Source organism: Entelurus aequoreus, linkage group LG11 (assembly GCF_033978785.1).
Source record: "Entelurus aequoreus isolate RoL-2023_Sb linkage group LG11, RoL_Eaeq_v1.1, whole genome shotgun sequence".
Lineage (NCBI taxonomy): Eukaryota > Metazoa > Chordata > Actinopteri > Syngnathiformes > Syngnathidae > Entelurus > Entelurus aequoreus.
The window spans coordinates 40661154-40683655 of record NC_084741.1 but is presented as its reverse complement, the minus strand read 5'-3'; the positions used below and the strand labels follow the sequence as shown (position 1 = coordinate 40683655).

Here is a 22502-nt window from a genome sequence, read left to right as displayed (position 1 = left end):
GCAAAACAACTGTGCTGCTTTTATTTTGAAAAGTGTTATTTGTGGGCGTATGTCCATGTGTAACCTGTGAGGGAAGGTGCACAGCGACAAGTGATGACACGCTGAAAAGAGAAAAGTTGATGACGAATGCCGTGTTTTCAACAAGACATGGACTGCCAAGTATTTCTCTAAATAAATTAAAGGTAAAGCCGTGTGCTTAATTTGTGGTACACATGTTGCTGTGTTTAAAGAATATAATTTGAATCGCCACTACATGACAAAGCACGAGGGAAAATACCGGAATGTGTCTGATGAAGCGCGCGCAAGGGAGGCTGATGCGTTGATGGTAAAACTGCAAACCCAACAAGGACTTTTTGCAATATTTCACACCCCCAGAGATGCAGCTGTCAGGACAAGTTTCGTCATTTCTCACAAAAGCGCCAGAAAAAGTAAGGCGTTTTCTGACGGGGAGTTTAATAAGGAGTGCTTATTGGACTCTGTTGCGCTGTATGCCCGGAGACTTGGACTGTTTTTCGCTAACTTTGGATGAGAGCTGCAATGTACGTGACACCGCCCAGCTGCTCATCTTCTTACGTGGGATAACTGCAGACTTTCAAATCACGGAGTAGCTGGCAGCCATGCAGTCAATTAAAGAGACAACCACAGGTAATGACTTGTTTACATAGGTAAATGCGTGTTTGGACATGTTAGGACTGAAATGGGACAAGCTGGCAGGTGTGACAATCCAATCCAATCCACTTTATTTATATAGCACATTTAAACAACAAAATGTTTCCAAAGTGCTGCACAACAATATTAAAAACAATATTCAAATATTATCCTTAGCTCCACCAATGACTGAATAAAAAGAAAAAATAATTACATATAAAACCAATATAAAAAACAATATAAAATAAATAGGATTAAAAACGATTTTTAACAACAGATGGTTGTCCAAATCTGATGGGGAAAAATGTTGGATAATGCAGGATAAAGTGACAGAAATTAACCCTGTGCAGATATGGACATTCTTGCAATGTATAATACATCAGAAAGTGTTGTGTAAAACAGTGATAAAAATAAAACCATCAATGAATGAATGTGTGGGGGGGGGTTGGTGGTAGCGGGGGTGTATAATGTAGACTGGAAGCGTTAGGGCTGCATGGGATTCTGGGTATTTGTTGTGTTGTGTTTATGTGTTAAAGTTGTTTCATACGGCTACCGTCAGTGTAAGCTGTGTGGCTGTTGAACAAGTACGCCTTGCTGTCTCCTATGTGTGCAAGTAAAAGCTGCATACAACATATAGGCATGCTGGCGCGCTGTTTGTACAGGCCATAGAGGATAATAATTGCTGAGCCATCCCAGCACGCCCCTAATTAAGTTGTCAGGGTGAAAATCGGAGAATATTTGCCCCGGGAGATTACTAGGAGAGGCACTGAGATTCGTAAGTTTCCTGGGAAAATCGGGAGGGTCGGCAAGTATGCAGTTGAGCCGCATCAGAGTGGTTAAAGAGCCGCATCAGAGTGGTTAAAGAGCCGCATGCGGCTCCGGAGCCGCGGGTTGCCGACCCCTGGGTTACGCCAAACATTACATACGGTAAATCAATTTAATAAAGCCAAATACAAATAAGGCAACAAAAGAAGTATCCCACACTTATTTTGTAAAGTAAATCTGTACAGCAAATATGGACATCTACATCAACAATATGATTTGCCTGGACAAAACAATAAAAAAAATGGTTCCAAGAAGTTAAAGGCCTACTGAAACCCACTACTACCAACCACGCAGTCTGATAGTTTATATATCAATGATGAAATCTTAACATTGCAACACATGCCAATACGGCCGGGTTAACTTTTTAAGTGCAATTTTAAAATTCCCGCCACACTTCCGGTTGAAAAACTCCTTTGGATATGATTTATGCGCGTGACGTCACAAAAGCAACGGAAGTGGTTGGACCCCATCGGACCCGATAGAAAAGCCTCTTGTTTTCTTTGACAAAATTCCACAGTATTCTGGACATCTGTGTTGGTGAATCTTATGCAATTTGTTTAATGAACAATGGAGACTGCAAAGAAGAACGTTGTAGGTGGGATCGATCGGTGTCTTAGCGGCTAAGTACAATACTGTAATATCCGTGATATTTCCATTAGTGTACTGTGTCTTTAAGGGTTTGGGGAACGCGCATGCGCGAGTGAGTTGGCGGAGAACTTGAGTGTGTGTGAGCGTGACTTTTGGCTAACAGCAGCTCGTGTATGTGTGTGCGTTACTTTTTGAACTACAACCAGTTACCGCTTGTTAATAAAGCGATTGAGCAATTTGTTTAATGGACAATGGAGACTGCAAATAAGAAAGTTGGAGCCGGTGGAGCGGCGCACTACAGCAACACCAACACCAGGAGGTTGTGTTGTGTTTTGAGCAGGATAACAGACGCACTACGGTGAGTCTAGCTTTGGCTTCCAAACATTTGATCGATTGCCCGTACGTGCGTGTCGATATGTGCATGTGACGTACGTAACTTTGGGGAAATATATGTTTCTTGCCGACTCTGATGGCGGCCGGGGTGTCGTCAAAAGCGTACAACGCCCGCCACCGCATCTAAGTTAGCTATGCAGCTAGGTTAGCTTCTGTTTTTTTAGCTTCGCCAAGCGGAATATTATTAATCATGTATTTACATGTTCATGGTTTAATAGTATTATTGATCTTCTGTATATCCATCCAGTCAGGGTTTTTTTTTATTTAGTTTCTATCTGCATTTGAGACTGGCGCTATCGCGTTGGTTACGTTGCTAGGTTAGCTTCTGTTTTTTTAGCTTCGCCAAGCGGAATATTATTAATCGTGTATTTACATGTTCATGGTTTAATAGTATTATTGATCTTCTGTCTATCCATCCAGTCAGGGTTTTTTTTTATTTAGTTTCTATCTGCATTTGAGACTGGCGCTATCGCGTTGGCTACGTTGCTAGGTTAGCTTCTGTTTTTTTAGCTTCGCCAAGCGGAATATTATTAATCGTGTATTTACATGTTCATGGTTTAATAGTATTATTGATCTTCTGTCCATCCATTCAGTCAGGTTTTTTTATTTATTTAGTTTCATTCTGCATTTGAGACTGCTGCTATCACATTGGCTACGTAGCTAGGTTAGCTTCTATTTTTTTAGCTTCGCAAAGCTGAATTATTAATCGTGTATTTACATGTTCAGTCACTGTGAATGTCCATTTCGCGTTCTCGACTCTCATTTTCAAGAGGATATAGTATTTGAGATGGTTTAAAATACAAATCTGTGATACACAATAGAAAAAGGAGAGAGTGTGGAATCCAATGAGCCAGCTTGTACCTAAGTTACGGTCAGAGCGAAAAAAGATATGTCCATCACTGCCTCTCAAGTCCTTCACTGTAACGTTCCTCATCTACGAATCTCTCATCCTCGCTCAAATTAATGGGGTAATCGTCACTTTCTCGGTCCGAATCTCTCTCGCTCCATTGTAAACAACGGGGAATTGTGAGCAGCACTACCGCTTGTGAAGTCACGCTACTTCCGGTACAGGCAAGGCTTTTTTTATCAGCGAGCAAAAGTTGCGAACTTTATCGTCGATTTTCTCTACTAAATCCTTTCAGCAAAAATATGGCAATATCGCGAAATGATCAAGTATGACACATAGAATGGATCTGCTATTCCCGTTTAAATAAAAAAAATTCATCTCAGTAGGCCTTTAAAGTGGAAAAGGGCCTAATGTCATGTATGACGACATCACGTAGGATGTCGGAATATCGTGCAGAACTTCAGCAAATCCAGCAAAACATTTTCTAAGCAAGTAAAGCTGATACTTTAAGACCAGGGGTTGCCAACCCGTCAATTGTGATCGACCAGTCACAATTGACAGACCTTTAGCAAATCTAGCAAAACATTTTCTTAGCAAGTAAAGCTGATACTTTTATTAAGACCAGGGGTTGCCAACCCGTCAATTGTGATCGACCAGTCAGAATTGACCAAACTTCAGCAAATCTAGCAAAACATTTTCTTAGCAAGTAAAGCTGATACTTTTATTAAGACCAGGGGTTGCCAACCCGTCAATTGTGATCGACCAGTCAAGCTTTGGGACTTTAATGGTAGATTCCACAAATATTAAGAAAATGTTTACATTATCACATCAGTGCCCTTCCCTACCGGAGAGTGACCGACAGACCAGCCAACAGGCACCTATTAACCCCTGAACATGTCAGCAAGACTTGCCGCTCTTCAGGGAGTCCAGTCATGCACCCTGCCGGCCCCAGCCTCGAGCTCAGTCCTCAAAAGCTAGACAATGCTCCCGAACTGATGTGCCGACGCACGCCACACACCGGCTTACTGCGCAAACCCGCTTTGCATGACATTGATATCTGAAAAAATAATTGCGCTGCGGCAACAACTTACTGTTGCAACACATCGATCAGCTTGAACACTCCCCTTCTCTCCTCAACCACCATTGCTCTTATCGTGACGAGATGCTTAATCTTGCCTCGGTTCACAGCAGAGACTAAGAATCTTGGGCTCAAAAAGGTTGCTGATCACTGATTTTAACATATTAAACATAGAAAGGTTCCTCCAACAGCCAAAGTAATTGTAGGGAAAGTAATGGTCAAATAAAATGGGTAGTGGAACCATGGCGAGAAACAACATTTACTGTTAAACACCATATTATTGTTATCACAACACAAAAGTTCGATTTTTATATGAGGAAGAAAATTGTGCACTGTTAAGCATGAATATCTAAGGGTGAGAGGATGCTCACATTGTTTTAACTCCTTGCAAGATAATAAATACATGTTCATTTCACAAAGCTTGGATATCTAAAATAAACCGCAGGGGCATGATAAACACAGCTTTACTAAAAGCATCAATATTCTGACAGTACATCATGTTCCTATTACTGTATATTAATAACCAAGCAAATCTGTCGCTTCAAACTAAGTGGGCTACAGTATTCTCCTTGAATACTGTTATTATCTGTAGCTCAGAGTTCTCAAGCACTGAGTGTGCTTTGGCAGGAAGATGCTGAGAGATTACATTGTACGTAGACACTCAGCATATCCACAGTTAACAAGAAAGGTCTGATGCTGGCGTTCTGCCAGAGTTCACCAACATTCCTTGGCTTGGCGGCGACTTGTACCTTATCAGACTTCCAGTTCGCACTCCCTCAAAAGAGAAACAAGGCCTGCACATGGATGAGCTCATGGACCACAAATGACTGTCAATCATATTATATGCAACAAACCCTTAAGAAAAAACAGTTGCAAGTGTACAGTCATGATTAAAAAACTCTGCACTGGTGATTGATAGGCCTAATGAGTGCAAGACAAATGACAGAAGTGAAGTGAATTATATTTATATAGCGCTTTTCTCTACTGACTCAAAGCGCTTTTACATAGTGAAACCCAATATCTAAGTTACATTTAAACCAGTGTGGGCGGCACTGGGAGCAGGTGGGTAAAGTGTCTTGCCCAAGGACACAACAGCAGTGACTAGGATGGCGGAAGCGGGGATCGAACCTGGAACCCTCAAGTTGCTGGCACGGCCACTCTATGCTGAGAGTTTAAATGTCGGTGCTGTCAATGGGCGCAGCTGCTGCTTCAACCAGGATAATGTTTACTTTTGCTAAGAGAACATGCTCTTATACAAAACATCCAGTCCAACGCATACAGTTTTGTCCAAAACTATATGGACAATGACAGTGTTTTGGGTTTTTTCCACCTTTATACAATACCACAATGAATTAGGAAAAAAAAGTTGAGGTGTAAATGAAATGAAAAGGTTCAGCTAAAAGTTGAGAGGTTTCACAAAAACATGCAAGATCAAGCCAGAGTATACCCGCAGAGCAGAGTATATCTCCATTATCAAAAGCAGAAATGCATGCAAAAAAGCACACGCATTGTAATTTACTTGGCTTTAAATCTTCTGCAGACATTTTCACCTGCTGCTTGTTTGTGGGTCTTGCTGCCTTTACTTTGTCTTCAAGCCAAGCATGCTTAGAAGGGTGTCCAAACTTTTTCCACTAAAGGCCGCATTCAGAAAAAATGACTTAACTTTTGTGGATTAAACGCAGGTCAAGACTTGCTTAACAGTTTAGTATACAGTATTTAGAGAATAACTATATCTCACATGTGTACTGTAGGTGACAAAGCAAATAGTAATATAAATCGTAGCTTAGAGGTGGCAAAAGTGCAGCCCTGGGGGTAACAAAGCCCTCATCACAACATTACGACTGTCATGTTTGTTGTTCGCAAGCACATGCCTAAAATAACAAATTGCATTTAAAAGTTGATGGAAAAATTAGAGCCATTAAATGTGTACACTTTATAATCCAACTCGCCAAAGATTCGTTAAGATAGTCGATGACTAGTCGACTATCAAAATAGTTGTTAGTTGCAGCCCTAAAAGTACGGTAGTAGTAGTAGCAGAATAAATATAATAAGACTAAGTTATATGCTGTGTTAAGAGTACACAAATCAGGGAAAAAGACTAATCCACCTCTCTTCTCCTTTGTTGGATCCAGTACTGTATATTGTTTCACAGAGAATTTTAATTGTGAATTCATATAAATAATGTTGAGCTGTTAATATTAAAGGCCTACTGAAACCCACTACTACCGACCACGCAGTCTGATAGTTTATATATCAATGATGAAATCTTAACATTGCAACACATGCCAATACGGCCGGGTTAACTTATAAAGTGCAATTTTAAATTTCCCGCTAAACTTCCGGTTGAAAACGTCTATGTATGATGATGTATGCGCATGACGTCAATCGTTTAAACGGAAGTATTGGTACACCATTGAATCCAATACAAAAAGCTCTGTTTTCATCTCAAAATTCCACAGTATTCTGGACATCTGTGTTGGTGAATATTTTGCAATTTGTTTAATGAACAATGAAGACTGCAAAGAAGAAAGTTGTAGGTGGGATCGGTGTATTAGCGGCTGGCTGCAGCAACACAACCAGGAGGACTTTGACTTGGATAGCAGACGCGCTATCCGACGCGAGTCGCCGACCGCACGGATGATCGGGTGAAGTCCTTCGTCGCGCCGCCGATCGCTGGAACGCAGGTGAGCACGGGTGTTGATGAGCAGATGAGGGCTGGCTGGCGTAAGTGGATAGCTAATGTTTTTAGCATAGCTCTGTGAGGTCCCGTTGCTAAGTTAGCTTCAATGGCGTCGTTAGCAACAGCATTGTTAAGCTTCGACAGGCTGGAAAGCATTAACCGTGTATTTACAGGTCCATGGTTTAATAGTATTGTTGATTTTCTGTCTATCCTGCCAGTCAGGGGTTTATTTCTTTTGTTTCTATCTGCAGTTAAGCTCGATGCTATCACGTTAGCTCCGTAGCTAAAGTGCTTCGCCGATGTATTGTCGTGGAGATAAAAGTCACTGTGAATGTCCATTTCGCGTTCTTGACTCTCATTTTCAAGAGGATATAGTATCCGAGGTGGTTTAAAATACAAATACGTGATCCACAATAGAAAAAGGAGAGAGTGTGGAATCCAATGAGCCAGCTTGTACCTAAGTTACGGTCAGAGCGAAAAAAGATGCGTCCTGCACTGCACTCTAGTCCTTCACTCTCACGTTCCTCATCCACAAACCTTTCATCCTGGCTCAAATTAATGGGGTAATCGTCGCTTTCTCGGTCTGAATCGCTCTCGCTGCTGGTGTAAACAATGGGGAAATGTGAGGAGCCTTTCAACCTGTGACGTCACGCTACTTCCGGTACAGGCAAGGCTTTTTTTATCAGCGACCAAAAGTTGCAAACTTTATCGTCGATGTTCTCTACTAAATTCTTTCAGCAAAAATATGGCAATATCGCAAAATGATCAAGTATGACACATAGAATGGATCTGCTATCCCCGTTTAAATAAAAAAAATTCATTTCAGTAGGCCTTTAATTTGTGTACTCATTTATAAGACTGTAGATTGTTTGGGCCAAAAGTACTACATTTCCCATGATGCGGCAGGAATGAAGGCAGGAAGTTGATGAAAGAAAATATATTGTTGAAAATATTGTTATGATACACGAAAGCCATTGAATGTAGTAACGAGATCTTGTTAACCTGACATCTGTGTAATATAGAGAACAAGTCAACCGACATCCTGTCTTCTTTTTGAAGTGCCATCAAGTGTATAAATTACTACATCCTTTTCTTGTTTGTTGGTAAATTTATACCACATACAAATTGTGTTGCGTGAATGTGAGCGATTTACAGAATCAGAATCAGATTTATTGCCCAAGTATGTTTAACAAGAATTTGACTTGGTAGACTATGCTATGCTCTCTTACTCAAATGCAAGAAACAAAAAAAACGTGCAACAACTACGAGAGAGTGCAGTCCCAGTGAGAACCTGTCGGTGTCGTCAATACTGTTGTTGGGCGGATTTTTATTAGTTGCACTCATTTAACAATTAATCAAAGCAACATAAAAGAAATTGAAGCTTTTCTCTAATCAAATTAATCGATCAAGCGTTGTAGGCTTACAGTAGCTGTTTGTATGTACCTGTATGTATGTACCCTGTAATTGAGCCTCTTGCCCAAAGTCAGCTCTGACAGGCTACAGCTCCTCCATGACCCTAATTACAACAAACAGTATAGACAATGAATACATATAATTTACAATTGTGCTAATTGTCCAAATAGTTGTGAAGTAATCTTCAAAAAATTTAATTGATTCTTAAATGGAAGAATATACCTGTATATATCTTGTAAAATATTTGAAAGCCTACACAACAATCTTGGTTGTATTCAAAATCCTTGTGAAAAAAAACTTTGTCACTGTCCAAAGATTTCTGGTCCTATCATACAGGATGTCTTGGTGGCATTAATATCTTGCAGCTTGATTCAAACAATGTAAGCCTACATTGCTGAAACGGATTACTTAGTCAAAGATTGAGCAAACACAAGGGCACAATTAAAAATACTAACTCTTCAAAGAGTAGGGTTGGGTATCGAGTATCGAGTATCGATTGGAACCAGGACTAACTTTCCGATTCTCCCGGAATCGTTCAAAAGTTTAAATTTCGATTCCTAGTTTCGATACCCAGTCCGCCGACCGGAAAAAAAGAATAAGTCTGCCGACCGGAAGAAGAAGCCGCTGAACACCAACGAAGAAGCGCCCACCGCCGGAAGTGTTAGCATAGCCGAGCCTATGTAGCCGAGCGAGTCAGTCAAGCATGGATAGCGGGCGTCGGCGGTCGAAAGTGTGGCTTTATTTTACTAAAAAAAATGAAATATCGGCGAAATGTAACACGTGCGACAGGACTGTTTCGTGCTTAGGAGGGTGCACGTCGAACATGATGAAGCACCTCCGAGTTCATGGAGTACAAATAAATGCGTGTCCCGTCTTCGACGCGCTGCGCCAACCGTCCTCCTCTGCCTCTTCCTCCGACGCCCAGCCTGGCACCTCGGTGACTGCACTGCAGTCCGAATCCGGTAAGTAAAACAATATATATGCAATAAATAATGTGTTTTGCGCCAACGTTGAGGCAGCTAACAAATTAGCCCGCATATTTTTTCATAGACAATTTACAACCTGCTAGCCAGGCTCCAGCCAGATGTGCTCAGCATACTCCGTTCACCGTAGCGGCAATGGGGAAGATGTAGGTGCCACAGACGGAAGAGTGCCACAGAAAGGTCACTGCACACATAGTCAAAAGACTGCATCCCTTTTCAGAGGTGGAATCTCCAACATTTAGGTTAGTTAAGCAATAACGTTAGAGCTAAGCTAATTGATACTGGGCTAAACAGTAACAGCAACATTACATGTTTGTTTATGTTTGCAGGGATATAGTGAAAACTCTCAACCCAAAATACATACCACCTTCCAGGGACTACCTGTCAAACACATTGATCCCGGCATGGTACAAGAAAAATCGGAATCGAGAATCATCAGGAATCGGAATTGAAACAAAGAATCGGAATTGTTCGAATTCAAACGATACCCAACCCTATCCAAGAGGTTAAACTTTTAGCCGTATAGTTGATATTCACAGAGAGCCCTCGTTGTCTGTAACACATCCCAAGCACAACAAATATATAATTAATTTATCTTTAAATGTTTGGGTCCCTATATCTTAAAAGACCAAACATATTGGTAATAAAATAATTTTACCTGGCAGGTGGCTGTTCAGTGTCCAGCTTCCATGGTGGCGGCTTTTAAAACAGCATGCCATGGGAAAGCAGCAGAATACTTCCAGCAATCTCAAATGCAACATAATTAGTAATACTCCAACACTTGAATCAGCATAGACAAAAAATGTCACCAAGGCTGGAAGCAGGAAACTGTTTAAATTAAAATCAGAGCTGGATGAGGTTCAAGGAACACGTCGACACTGAGGAAATTCAGCTTATATTGGCGTAGTACAACTCGGGATGACTCGGACCAGCTGCCATAACATCCCGATAAAGCATTGCAGTCGCCCTGCGTTTCAAATGTTTGTCACACGGTTGACTGCAGTGTCAAAAGAGCCTGTGTCACAGTGGCTCAGCTGAAGCCAGTCAAGCAGGATAAAAGCAGGCTGTGCCAGGCCAGCACACATAGAACTAGCTCTGCAGAGGGGACGACTGCTCAGCCAGGGAAGTAGACATCCATTTGAGAAAGATGACTGATAAATCCTTTGAAGACAGGCACTCTAACTTGATGAAATTATCGCACTAAAATACACACATAAAAAGTACATCCATATGAGATTTTCGATTCAAGAGCCCAGTGGATGAACCCCAAATTATTCATCACAGATAAAGAAAACTCTGCCTCATAATGAAAGTTTTTGGTGAGAAAAGTAAGTCTATCTATGAGTGACTGTGGGACTGGAAATGGGCGTGAAGGGGAAAAATCGCACAAAAAAGTACAGGAGTGAAGGGGCCAGCCTGGAAACACAGAGAGGAAACAGCACTCCACCCTGATTCTGTGACTTAAAACAAAGACAACCTCCTTCCCCTCACATTTCATAACAGTGCATTTGTGCACTGTACAGTTCTTTCTCACACAGTTTTACTAAGTCCAAAACAGTGACAGCGGTGAACCATTAGCACTACCTGATCACACATTAACAACAGCCCGCTTGTGTAAAACATGTCGTTGCAAAACAAGACAGGAATTCTGGTAGTCGTGCTGTGTAATCTGGAGCTGAAAGATAAGGCATTGGAGTCAGGAAACATGGGGGTGTGCGACTATAGGAGGCCCCACCTACGGGCCCTGTAAAAATGTGCCACATTGGCTATAATTTCCCTCTGACCTTTTAATTCCATGAGTCTTCACAGCCTCTGTCAGATGTCAACACACCATGAACAATTACAGCGATTTAATAACTAAACCATTGGCAGGGGAAGATTATGCACTCAAAAGGCAGTCTTACACAACATTCAAATATAACTTATTTTCTCTCAAATCTAAAACCACACATGATTATATTATTATTGTTGTTTATGATTTCTATATGCAAGTGTATTCTCCATTAAAACATTTTAATATCCAATTTCCTTGACTAAATATCATATATAACCAATGAAAATTAGTGCGCAACACGTATGCATGTGTACGTGAAAACACAGCTGACATTCCTCCACGTGATCCCAGTGATTTAACATTCCTTGTGGTGGTAAAGTAAATGGGAAACTTAGAACAAGGGGGAAAGAGAGGATAGAGAGACTGTGCAGTATGTGTTGAAAAAAACTAGTAACTAACCGTGGACTCTCTGTCTCTGCTCAATGACGGATCAAAATATTCTAAAAAGTAGTCAATTAAATTGTATTGGACATATTTACTTTTAGAAAATACACTCAAGCGTACACGAGTGAGTGCCGACACTCACCGCCATTGTTGTGTTGTTCTGAATCCTGAGCTGGGGTCTCTACTCTGAAACTCTGTCCCATGATCTAGCCCCCTGCGGGGCTTCTACCTGTTCTGCACCCTCAAACGTGCCCAGTCTGGATAGATGCAAGGCTGCACCTGCCTTCCTCACCGTTGAACAAAGCCCTCCAGTCTCTGTTGTGTCAAGTTCTATCTTGTTTTCAGCAATCCTGTTGTCTACCCTTCCTCAATTCCTTTCAGTACTCCCCTCACCCCTCCCCTCTTTCAATCTCCTTAAGTCCTCCCCTCCCTGCAGGAGCTGGACTCCCTCTCTATGACTGACCCTCCCTTCTTGGCTCATAGCACAGGTCAACCCTCAGTGAAAGATGCCAACCATTCCTGGGAAAGCTAAGTTATGCTTTAAAGTGTGTGTGTGTGTGTGTGTGTGTGTGTGTGTGTGTGTGTGTGTGTGTGTGTGTGTGTGTGTGTGTGTGTGTGTGTGTGTGTGTGTGTGTGTGTGTGTGTGCATGAGCGTGTGTGTGCGCGTGCATACGATGGTATGTAGGGCAATTTATGCATCACAAACAACAAAAGATCAGTTTGGTGGTGTAACATAGTTTGTGTCACCATTTAGTCTTGCAAACTTGGCAAGGAAAACCAAAGAAAGATATTTGAAATGTTCATACATGAGTAACCATTTACCCTACATAAAAAGGTAACTTGAAAAGAAAGTGAGCACTTAATAGTTTGGAATTTATATAAGATCAGTCCTTATAATAAAAGTTGTTCATTAAGATGACAAATGTTGGTCACATATGCTGTTTTTATGGCATGCTTGTTCAAAAGCAACAGAGTGTGTTTAACATGCTGCTCACCCTCTCATTAACTCCAAACAACATTTACTGCAGTTCTCCAAGTATCCCGTGACAGTTTTGAACAGCATTAGCTTGCTTTACTTGAAATGTTTACTAAGGAAACGGCCCAAAAAGAGACCACCTCACGAAGGGGAGTGTGTGCAGTGGACCCCCAAGAATCAGTGCTTTGATTTCTTTGGAGGTTTGAGAGTCTTCAGAGAAACTTGTCCAAGTGTGCCCCCAGAGGACTACAGAGAACCAAACTGTGTAATTATGCCTGGATTAAGTTTTCTTAGTGTTTGCCTGCATCGCGACTAGTTCTAAAGATGGCAAAGTGGCTTATGTTTTTAACAATATTCCTTTTCTCTTCCTGTGTCCCACATACAGGCTCCACACCGGGCCAGATTCCAGAAAGAGCTGAGCCAATCCGCATGAGCCTTAGAACCTGTTAGCCTGACCTGGATTGCCTACTGGGCCAGACTTGGCAAGCTGAAGCAATTTGGCATTGTAGTCGAGTACAGATACATATGCATGTGTTTCCAATGACCTACCAAAATAATAAAATGGTGTTAAAAGCATTGGGCAGGACATCTCTCATTGTGGGCAAAGCTTAGTGGAATTAACTAAACAATCTTAAGGCCTTTTAGTTTGATCACACAAATGACGGGAATTATGTACACTATACAAGTTACAACAAGATTTTAAAGACCTTTTTGGAGACAAACTACTTTCAAAACACAGTAACACATTTAGGTAATTTAAGTAGATAAAGCCTAAAAAACACAGATGAATATTTTTACCTAGAGTTGTATAAAAGCTACAAATGACACCATCTACCTGTAATTAGACCTTAGACTAGTTTGTAAATACTGCTTTTTGATGTGAATACAATAAATACTTGTATTATTAGAATCAAACAATTAAATTCTGCAGATTTAAGTACCATGGTTATCCAATATTTCTCAAGAAAGTTGCCAGTTCTTCTCAAAAAGTGTTCCAACAGACGCCTTGCACCATTGTGTCTGCTGCTATATTTCCCACTTATAACACAAATAACACAACTCAAATAAAATGTGGTGCCATTAGATGTTGTGATAAAACGTGGCATCTGTAAAGCTGGAGTCTCAAACCCTTTATTTTGTAGCCCCCGACTTAACTTTATAATTCAGCATAATTGCATTCCTCGCATTGTGGGCGGTTAATAGTTAAATATAATATGGTAATCTTGAATCCGACGAGACAAACTACAATAACAGTAGAAACACAATAAACACAAAGAGCAAGTTCCTTTACGCAAGGTGTAGTGTAACTGACAATCTCCTTGGACACTAAACAGTGTCAAAATATATTTTTTTAGTTACAGGGTTAAAACGTGATTCTGAAGTGAATACTTTGTGCATCCCAGCTTTACATAGACTATCTCCAGTAGGGCTGCAATTAACGACTATTTTGATAGTAGACTAGTCATCGACTATTAGTTGACTAGTCACAATATATAGCGTGCACATATTTAATGGCTCTAATTTTACCATAAACTTTTAAATGCAAACAAAGATGACTAATTAATTCCTAAATATTTGTTTATATTGTAACTGTGCTCATTCAGCGGTTACAAAAATTTAAATGACTATTAAAATGTCGTCCATTTAAATGAAAGTAAAGGCAATGTGCTGAAAAAACAAACAATTAACCTTGTTTATAAAACGTTAAAATAGCAGCAATAAAACAAACAACAAAATACCAAATCTAACTTCCTCAAAAAAAAAAAGCATTTTTTGATGATGTGGTTAAAAAGCTGCAAACTGGTATATTGACTATTGATTAACTCCTGGCAGTTTTAGCACTCTAATAGACCCGATGTATAGAATTGTATCATTAAAAAATTCTTAATGTGTTCGCTATGTATTAGATTGTATGTTTAATCTGATGGTACCACCGCATTGGTGCCTTATGTCTGTCTATGTCTAAACTTCGACTCACACTTGTTAGCTAGCTAAAAAGATTCAAGCGAACACTCTTACCGAGGTTGAGGCCGCAAACTCCCTCCAGAAGTCCGATATCATGCTTCCACTTTAAATGCTCGCGTATCAACGATGTAGTGCCATTAAAAAAACAAGGTCTGCTTTGCAAAATGAGCAAAGTATTCATGTCTTTACCAAGAATATGAGGAACTATTCACACATTTTACATGTTTTTACTGGCAATGTTTTTGCGAGTGGCGGCACGCACCCGCTTCTGCCCGGAAAAACACGAGTGCTGACGTCACCACTATCGTCGACAAATTGTCAACATTTATAGACAATGTCGACTAATTGTTGGCCCCATAATTCCAGCAGCCCCCAGGTAAATTGAGTTTGAGATCCCTGCCCAAACAGTAGCATTATGGAGAACTTTAAGGATTGTAACAACTTCATTCAAGATAAACACATAAAAGTAGATCTATCATGTGTTACAGAGGTCACGAGACAATATGGAATAATCTATATTTTTTATTACCGTATTTTTCGGATTATAAATCGCAGTTTTTTTTCATAGTTTGGCCGGGGGTGCAACATATACTCCGGAGAGATTTATGTGTGAAATTATTAACACATTACCGTAAAATATAAAATAATATTATTTATCTCATTCGCGTAAGAGACGAAGCAAATGTCAGCAATCGTCACACACACGTCAACCAAAAAGAATTTGGCGGGGGTGGGTCATGGCAGAAGTGCATTGTGGGTCATGGGATGCTAACTGCTGCTATGTCCGTAGCTATTAAAATGGACTATTTCAACATTGGCAGTAATTTATAAAAACTGAGAAGGGCTGAACAAAAATGGCACCGAAAAGGAAATCATATACTGCAGATTACAAGCTGGACGTAGTGAAATATGCAGCAGAAAATGGCGATCGAGCAGCAGAAAGAAAGGAAGCGGCGCATACCAGGAGCGACAACGAGGAAGAAGATTTCATCGGATTTAGTTTGTTTGGTAAACGTATAGCATGTTCTATATGTTAGTTATTTGAATGACTCTTACCATAATATGTTACGTTAACATACCAGGCACGTTCTCAGTTGGTTATTTATGCGTCACATAACGTACACTTATTCAGCCTGTTGTTCACTATTTTTATTAATTTAAAATTGCCTTTCAAATGTCTATTCTTGGTGTTGGATTTTCTCAAATAAATTTCCCCCAAAAATGCGACTTATACTCGAGTGCGACGTATATATGTTTTTTTCCTTCTTTATTATGCATTTTCGACCGGTGCGACATATACTCCGGAGCGATTTATAATCCGAAAAATACGGAATACATTATGTTGTAATGTCAGTCTCTCCGGGATTCTGAGGGCTTTTTATATATTTGTTGCTGCCTAAAATGCCTGAATTACTCAAAAAGCACAGGATTGCAATAACAATTGGAAAACAAATACTGTATTGATTTTTTACTCGTTTTACACTGCACAGACTTAAAAGTTGACACTAGATGACAGTGAAAGCACATACTCCGAGCTAATTGTCAAATGACTGTACTGTTTTATTAATAATAACAATATTTATCCCCGCACAATAAGAGCATCAGTGAACTGTTGAAAGTGATTTACAGCAGTACTTTTTGTCAGTAAATAAGAGACGATGAAAGATGATCATCACACGTCATCTCGGTCATGTAAATGCTACCTCTTTGCTAGGTCAGCATTCCAAATAAGAATGTTCATAATTGCCTTACCCTGGATAAAGGTTGAATACACATATAAACTATGTAAACTAAGTAGTCAGGATGTTGGTATGTTGCTAAATGTTTCTATACTAAAATACCCAGAAGGCTTATTAGCGCTAGAGACAGGAACCAAAAGTAGGTCTGGTTGTGCCGTTTGAGCAATAAAAAGTTGATATATTGTAATGTTTTATGTTACTTTCTGAGTTCTTAGTCAGAAGTTTCAACTGGAACACCACTGAGGCCGCATTTCTCCTCAGCACGTCAGAGAATCCTCATAGCCCCCATGTTGGCTTTTAAAGATGGTCGCGAGACTGTAAAACACAAGTGTCAAACTCAAGGCCCAAAGGCGAGATCTGGCCTGTCATCTTGAAATAATGTGCATACTTTATCTTTCTTACTAAATGTATTTACAGTTTTCATTTTGACAGAAAAAAATGTATGTACAGGCAATGCATGAAATTGCATAGGTTTTAAACGTTTAATATAGTCTGCTCATGTACCAAATATATTATTATCAAACCTGAGTAAAGGTCTAATGATGGATCGATAAATCAATTTATCTTCCTAAATTTCAAGTATATTGATCTGTGCTGGGCAAGTTTGCCCTACGGAAGATAGGTATCGATCCAAGATCGTTTTAAAAGGGAATCGATCAAATTATCAATACTAGAAAATGGAAAACATTGGCTTTAATAACGACAAACTTTATATGAAATTCAACACTTTTAAAAATAAGGACATTATACATAAAATCTATTTTGCATGTTTGTGACAAAACAAAATACCGGATAGCTACGGTGGCTGAGAAAGGTCACAATAAATGCAAACGTCAAAAGACAATATCAATATTTAAAACACAACAGCTTTCAGCTACAGCACGATTGCCAAAGCCATAACAAATACAAATGACAAGTTCCCACAACACAATAATTTAAAGCCGTTCCACAACTTTAAGCTACAAAAGACACGACCACCACACTGGAAGTGACAGCGGAGCAAGTTAGGCGACGCACCGACTTTCGCAAAACAACAACATGAAGTGTGACACACAACATGCACCAGGCAGCCAAGGAAAAGTCACTTAATCGTAAACAAATAAAAAGAGATGGATAAAGGAGGCTATGGAAATAGGAAGCAAGGATTTATTTTACAGTGACAGTGCTTGATTTGTTTTGCTAAATAGTTACTGAATTAATAATTTCAACTCCCTGAATTGTTTCGAAACGAATCGTTGTAAAAAAAAATTAGATCGGCCATGAATCGTATCGGAAACTACAAATATCAAATCGAATGGTTGTCAAAATTAATCGTTACACACCTAGACGCGGAAATCTTTAGGCTCCACACAGAATTGATCCTGGATTCAACACGATTCTTGATTCAACCCGATTCTTGCATTGTATTGTTTATTATAATTAAGAATAAAACCTTTCCAAAAAAGTTACAAAACCTTATTTTGGTTGCTGACGTATAATGTATACCAAAGCGAGTAAGCAAATAGAGGGCCTATAAAGGTCTTTTGAAAAATGTATTCTTAAAATAAATATTTTTTTGATACATTTTTTTAAATTTTCAATTAATTTAGAATGCAAATAAACAACAATCACAATTTGGATGTGAATCTATTTTTATGAGCACCCCTAATTATAATACACAGTATTACAACTTGTTTGTAACAATAATATCTGCTTGTCACCTTGACTTATGATTTCAAATCAAGTTAAGTTATCCATCAAATTGTATGTACAAAAATTTAATAATTAAATGTGTAGGCAATTGTGTAATAATGTAATGGGGCGATTATACGTTTATATTCATACATTTACTGTTACAAGTGGCCTTTTGAAGGCAGCCATAACAGTTATGTGGCCCTCAATGAAAATGAGTTTGACACTCCTGGTGTAAACAATAATAAAAGCTCCTGTAATAGCCATTATAAGCTTTTCTGACTATTTTTTTTTCAAACATTTTTAGCAGTATAGAATGTTGGACGTATATATAAGCAAGAATAGCTTTGGTAAATGTGGCCATCTTGATTTTTGACGTTCATAGCTCGGCTGGCATGTCATTCCCAGCTCTGACTTCCAACTTCCGAGGTAAATGGAACACACCATGACACATTGCCGTTCATGCTTTGTCTATCCAGGAAACAAACATACGTTTTGATTAGATAACAGAGACTAATTTGATTGGTAAAAATGCAGCTGATTGGCCAAAATATGCAGGAAAGTTGCCGGCATTAGACAAAGTTGCGAGGCCGCGCATAGTTCGCAGGAATTAGTTAAATTTGCGCAGCCGCGACATCGTGAATTCCTGGACAGACTGTGATATGTTTTTTTAATTAAATAATTATTACTATCATGGAAAAACTAAAACAAATACAACAAATTACTATTACTACAAACATGAATTTATAAAAATAAAGGCTCTGGCCATTACATGAGGAAAGACTGCATTTAAATAGCATGTCCTGTCTTGCAAAGGTCAATGGCCTAGAAAAAATTCCTTAAGCTTAATGAATTTTAATCAAACAATAACCATAGCAAGACATCTCTGTAAAATGAAACCCCACAGCTCTACAGCAATGCTGCGTGCACACGCTTGACAACAGTCTATCACAGAGCAGGAGGAAAAACTGACCCTCAATCAGATGCTGAGGCCCAAAGGATGCGTGGGTTAGTCTTGAGTGGCTCATAAAGTGTCCACAAGCGAGACAGCGCTCATAAACACAGTGAATATACAGCAAGATGAGTGGCTCTGTAGCTCTTTCCGCAACATTAAAACGGCACTTAACAAACCACATCTTCTAACTTGGTACTCACCACGATTTTCCATCACAGAGTTTGTGGCACACCAACCAACGGTTCCTGAAAAACAACATTGACACACCTTCAGTTAAACAAGTCATTTCATTCCAAGCGGAACTTTGTCTAACTTTAGCGTAGAATTCATTAAATACCGTATATCAGAATTTGACTCAAGTTTGAACACAGTGTTTAACAAAACATAATTTCAGCTTTAATTGTTGTACGGCACATCATAATTGAAAGATGACAATTGTAAAAAATTTAAACCTACGCAATTGAAAGTCATGAGTGAGTGGGGTGGCAGATTTCCTCAGCAGCAATTTCTTTCCTCAGGTTTTCAGCATAGTGAAGACAGCAGCTCCGCCCATCTCATCCTCCTTGACAAAGACAAGAAAAGACATTAAAAGCTTGCCAGAGAGTGACGATGAAACATTTAAAGTGATTTGCTTTAGAGAGTACCGACTACGGCTGCACAATTATGGCCAAAATGATGATCACGATTATCTTTATCAATATTGAAATTACGATTACTAATCATGATTGTTCATTATGTTAGGTAAAATCGTGTTGGGGGCGGGGACGGAATCCATGTTATTAAAGATTGTTTTTGTTCATTATTAGTATTAACATGTCAGCTTTTTCAATAGGGAGCAGGTTTAGCCAGAACACCGGCCAGAAATGTTGGCACTCGGTGGAAAGGTTTCTCCAGACTCTAATTTTTAGCAGAATTGTTAGCTGTTAGTCCTGCTAGTGCAAGTCCAAAGTGACACGAAGAGCAGCGTGTTGTGCAAACGTCTAAGGGCGTAACAATAAGTTAAACATTGGGGTACACATACTGTATTGGTTACTGAACAGATTCATAAAGAGTTTCAGCAGAAATATGTCATGTAGGAAGTAACTAAACAGTGCAAAACATTCACAAAGAGCTATGTCATGTGAACGGTTTTTAAAGTACGGTAATAACTTTCTGACATGTAAAAAGTCCCACACAATGTAAAAGAAACATGGTGTTAACCTTTTTAATATCAATATAAAACAAAGCAGTTTGGTCAATGCAGCTGAAGTCTAGTGAACAAGTTTTTTCTTCTCCAACAACACCATGTGGTTCAGTGCAACTGTTTGGCCAACAAATAGGAGTGATACCTCACACATCCAATACACAAGCTTTGGGCCTCACTGACAACACAGCTTCTGTCACTTCACAACCTGCGATCAATTTAATGAGATGACAAACCATTTTAAATAGTGTTTATGTTAGTGGGAACACTAAAAAGTTAGCAATTAAATAAATGACGAATCAGCAAGACATTATAAAGTTGTTTGCAATGTTCCCTACAGTTTTATAGACTGCCTGCTGCATGTTTGCTCCTGTCCATAACACTGACTATGTTTCCATGTACTAAATTAGCCTGATTTCTCAACTAGTTAGTTTTTTTGTATTTTCACACCTACATGTGAAGTCCCAGTGTCCGTGCATACTGGCAGCTTTTTTCAAGGAAGCAGAAAAATTTGATAGAACACGGTTATGGGGCGGCGCGGCTCGGTCGGTAGAGTGGCCGTGTCAGCAACTTGGGGGTTCCAGGTTCCTCGGCAATCCTAGTCACTGTCGTTGTATCCTTGGGTAAGACACTTTACCCACCTGGTTTAAATGTAGCTTAAAGATGAAGATAATGGGTTTCACTTTGTAAAGCGCTTTGAGTCTCTAGAGAAAAGCGCTACATAAATATACTTATATTATATTATATATACTTCACAACACCGGTGGCGGCGGAGAAAAAAACATACCCTTGCGGTTATTTATCACAGTAATTAAAACGTGTCTATTTATCCTGACCATATTACCACATTTTTCTTTACAAGATCCTCGTTTCCACTTACAAGGACATTATACTTCCATCCATCCATCCATCTTCTTCCGCTTATCCGAGGTCGGGTCGCGGGGGCAGCAGCTCAAGCAGGGAAGCCCAGACTTCCCTCTCCCCAGCCACTTCGTCCAGTTCCTCCCGGGGGATCCCGAGGCGTTCCCAGGCCAGCCGGGAGACGTAGTCTTCCCAACGTGTCCTGGGTCTTCCCCGTGGCCTCCTACCGGTCGGACGTGCCCTAAACACCTCCTTAGGGAGGCGTTCGGGTGGCATCCTGACCAGATGCCCGAACCACCTCATCTGGCTCCTCTCGATGTGGAGGAGCAGCGGCTTTACTTTGAGCTCCCCCCAGATGGCAGAGCTTCTTACACTATCTCTAAGGGAGAGCCCCGCCACCCGGCGGAGGAAACTCATTTCATCATCTGATGTCCACGCGATGCTGCAGAGTCTTGTCAACCAAGACAGCCCCACAGCATCCAGAGCCTTAAGGAACTCTGGGCGGATCTCATCCACCCCCGGGGCCTTGCCACCGAGGAGCTTTTTAACTACCTCAGCAACCTCAGCCCCAGAAATAGGAGAGCCCACCACAGATTCCCCAGGCACTACTTCCTCATAGGAAGACGTGTTGGTGGGATTGAGGAGGTCTTCGAAGTATTCCCTCCACCGATCCACAACATCCGCAGTAGAGGTCAGCAGAACACCATGCTCACCATACACGGTGTTGATAGTGCACTGCTTCCCCTTCCTGAGGCGGCGGATGGTGGTCCAGAATCGCTTCGAAGCCGTCCGGAAGTCGTTTTCCATGGCTTCCCCGAACTCCTCCCATGTCCGAGTTTTTGCCTCCGCGACCGCCGAAGCCGCACACCGCTTGGCCTGTCGGTACCTGTCCGCTGCCTCAGGAGTCCTATGAGCCAAAAGAACCCGATAGGACTCCTTCTTCAGCTTGACGGCATCCCTCACCGCCGGTGTCCACCCACGGGTTCTAGGATTACCGCCACGACAGGCACCAACTACCTTGCGGCCACAGCTCCAATCAGCCGCCTCGACAATAGAGGTGCGGAACATGGTCCATTCGGACTCAATGTCCAGCACCTCCCTCGCGACATGTTGAAAGTTCTTCCGGAGGTGGGAATTGAAACTCTCTCTGACAGGAGACTCTGCCAGACGTTCCCAGCAAACCCTCACAATGCGTTTGGGCCTGCCAGGTCTGTCCGGCATCCTCCCCCGCCATCGCAGCCAACTCACCACCAGGTGGTGATCGGTAGAAAGCTCCGCCCCTCTCTTCACCCGAGTGTCCAAAACATGAGGGCGCAAATCCGACGACACAACTACAAAGTCGATCATGGAACTGCGGCCTAGGGTGTCCTGGTGCCAAGTGCACATATGGACACCCTTATGTTTGAACATGGTGTTCGTTATGGACAATCTGTGACGGGCACAAAAGTCCAATAACAAAACACCGCTCGGGTTCAGATC

General features: G+C 40.7%; 1 protein-coding gene across 9 annotated transcripts in view; it reads right to left on the bottom strand.

Annotated features, from left to right (window-relative positions):
• Window positions 1-22502, bottom strand: part of phactr4b (phosphatase and actin regulator 4b) — a 74790-nt gene that overhangs the window by 34407 nt on the left and 17881 nt on the right. For 4 of the 9 annotated variants that reach the window (XM_062063270.1, XM_062063268.1, XM_062063269.1 and 1 more), the window contains exons 2-3: window positions 19436-19541; window positions 19180-19224 (exon numbers count right to left, since the gene is read on the bottom strand). In XM_062063270.1, the coding sequence (XP_061919254.1) occupies window positions 19180-19192 (13 nt within the window). In that variant the 5' untranslated portion in view covers window positions 19193-19224; window positions 19436-19541. Of the gene's footprint in view, window positions 1-11815; window positions 12056-19179; window positions 19225-19435; window positions 19542-22502 lie in introns of those variants that run through there. The other 5 variants (XM_062063263.1, XM_062063271.1, XM_062063264.1 and 2 more) reach the window with 4 other exon arrangements.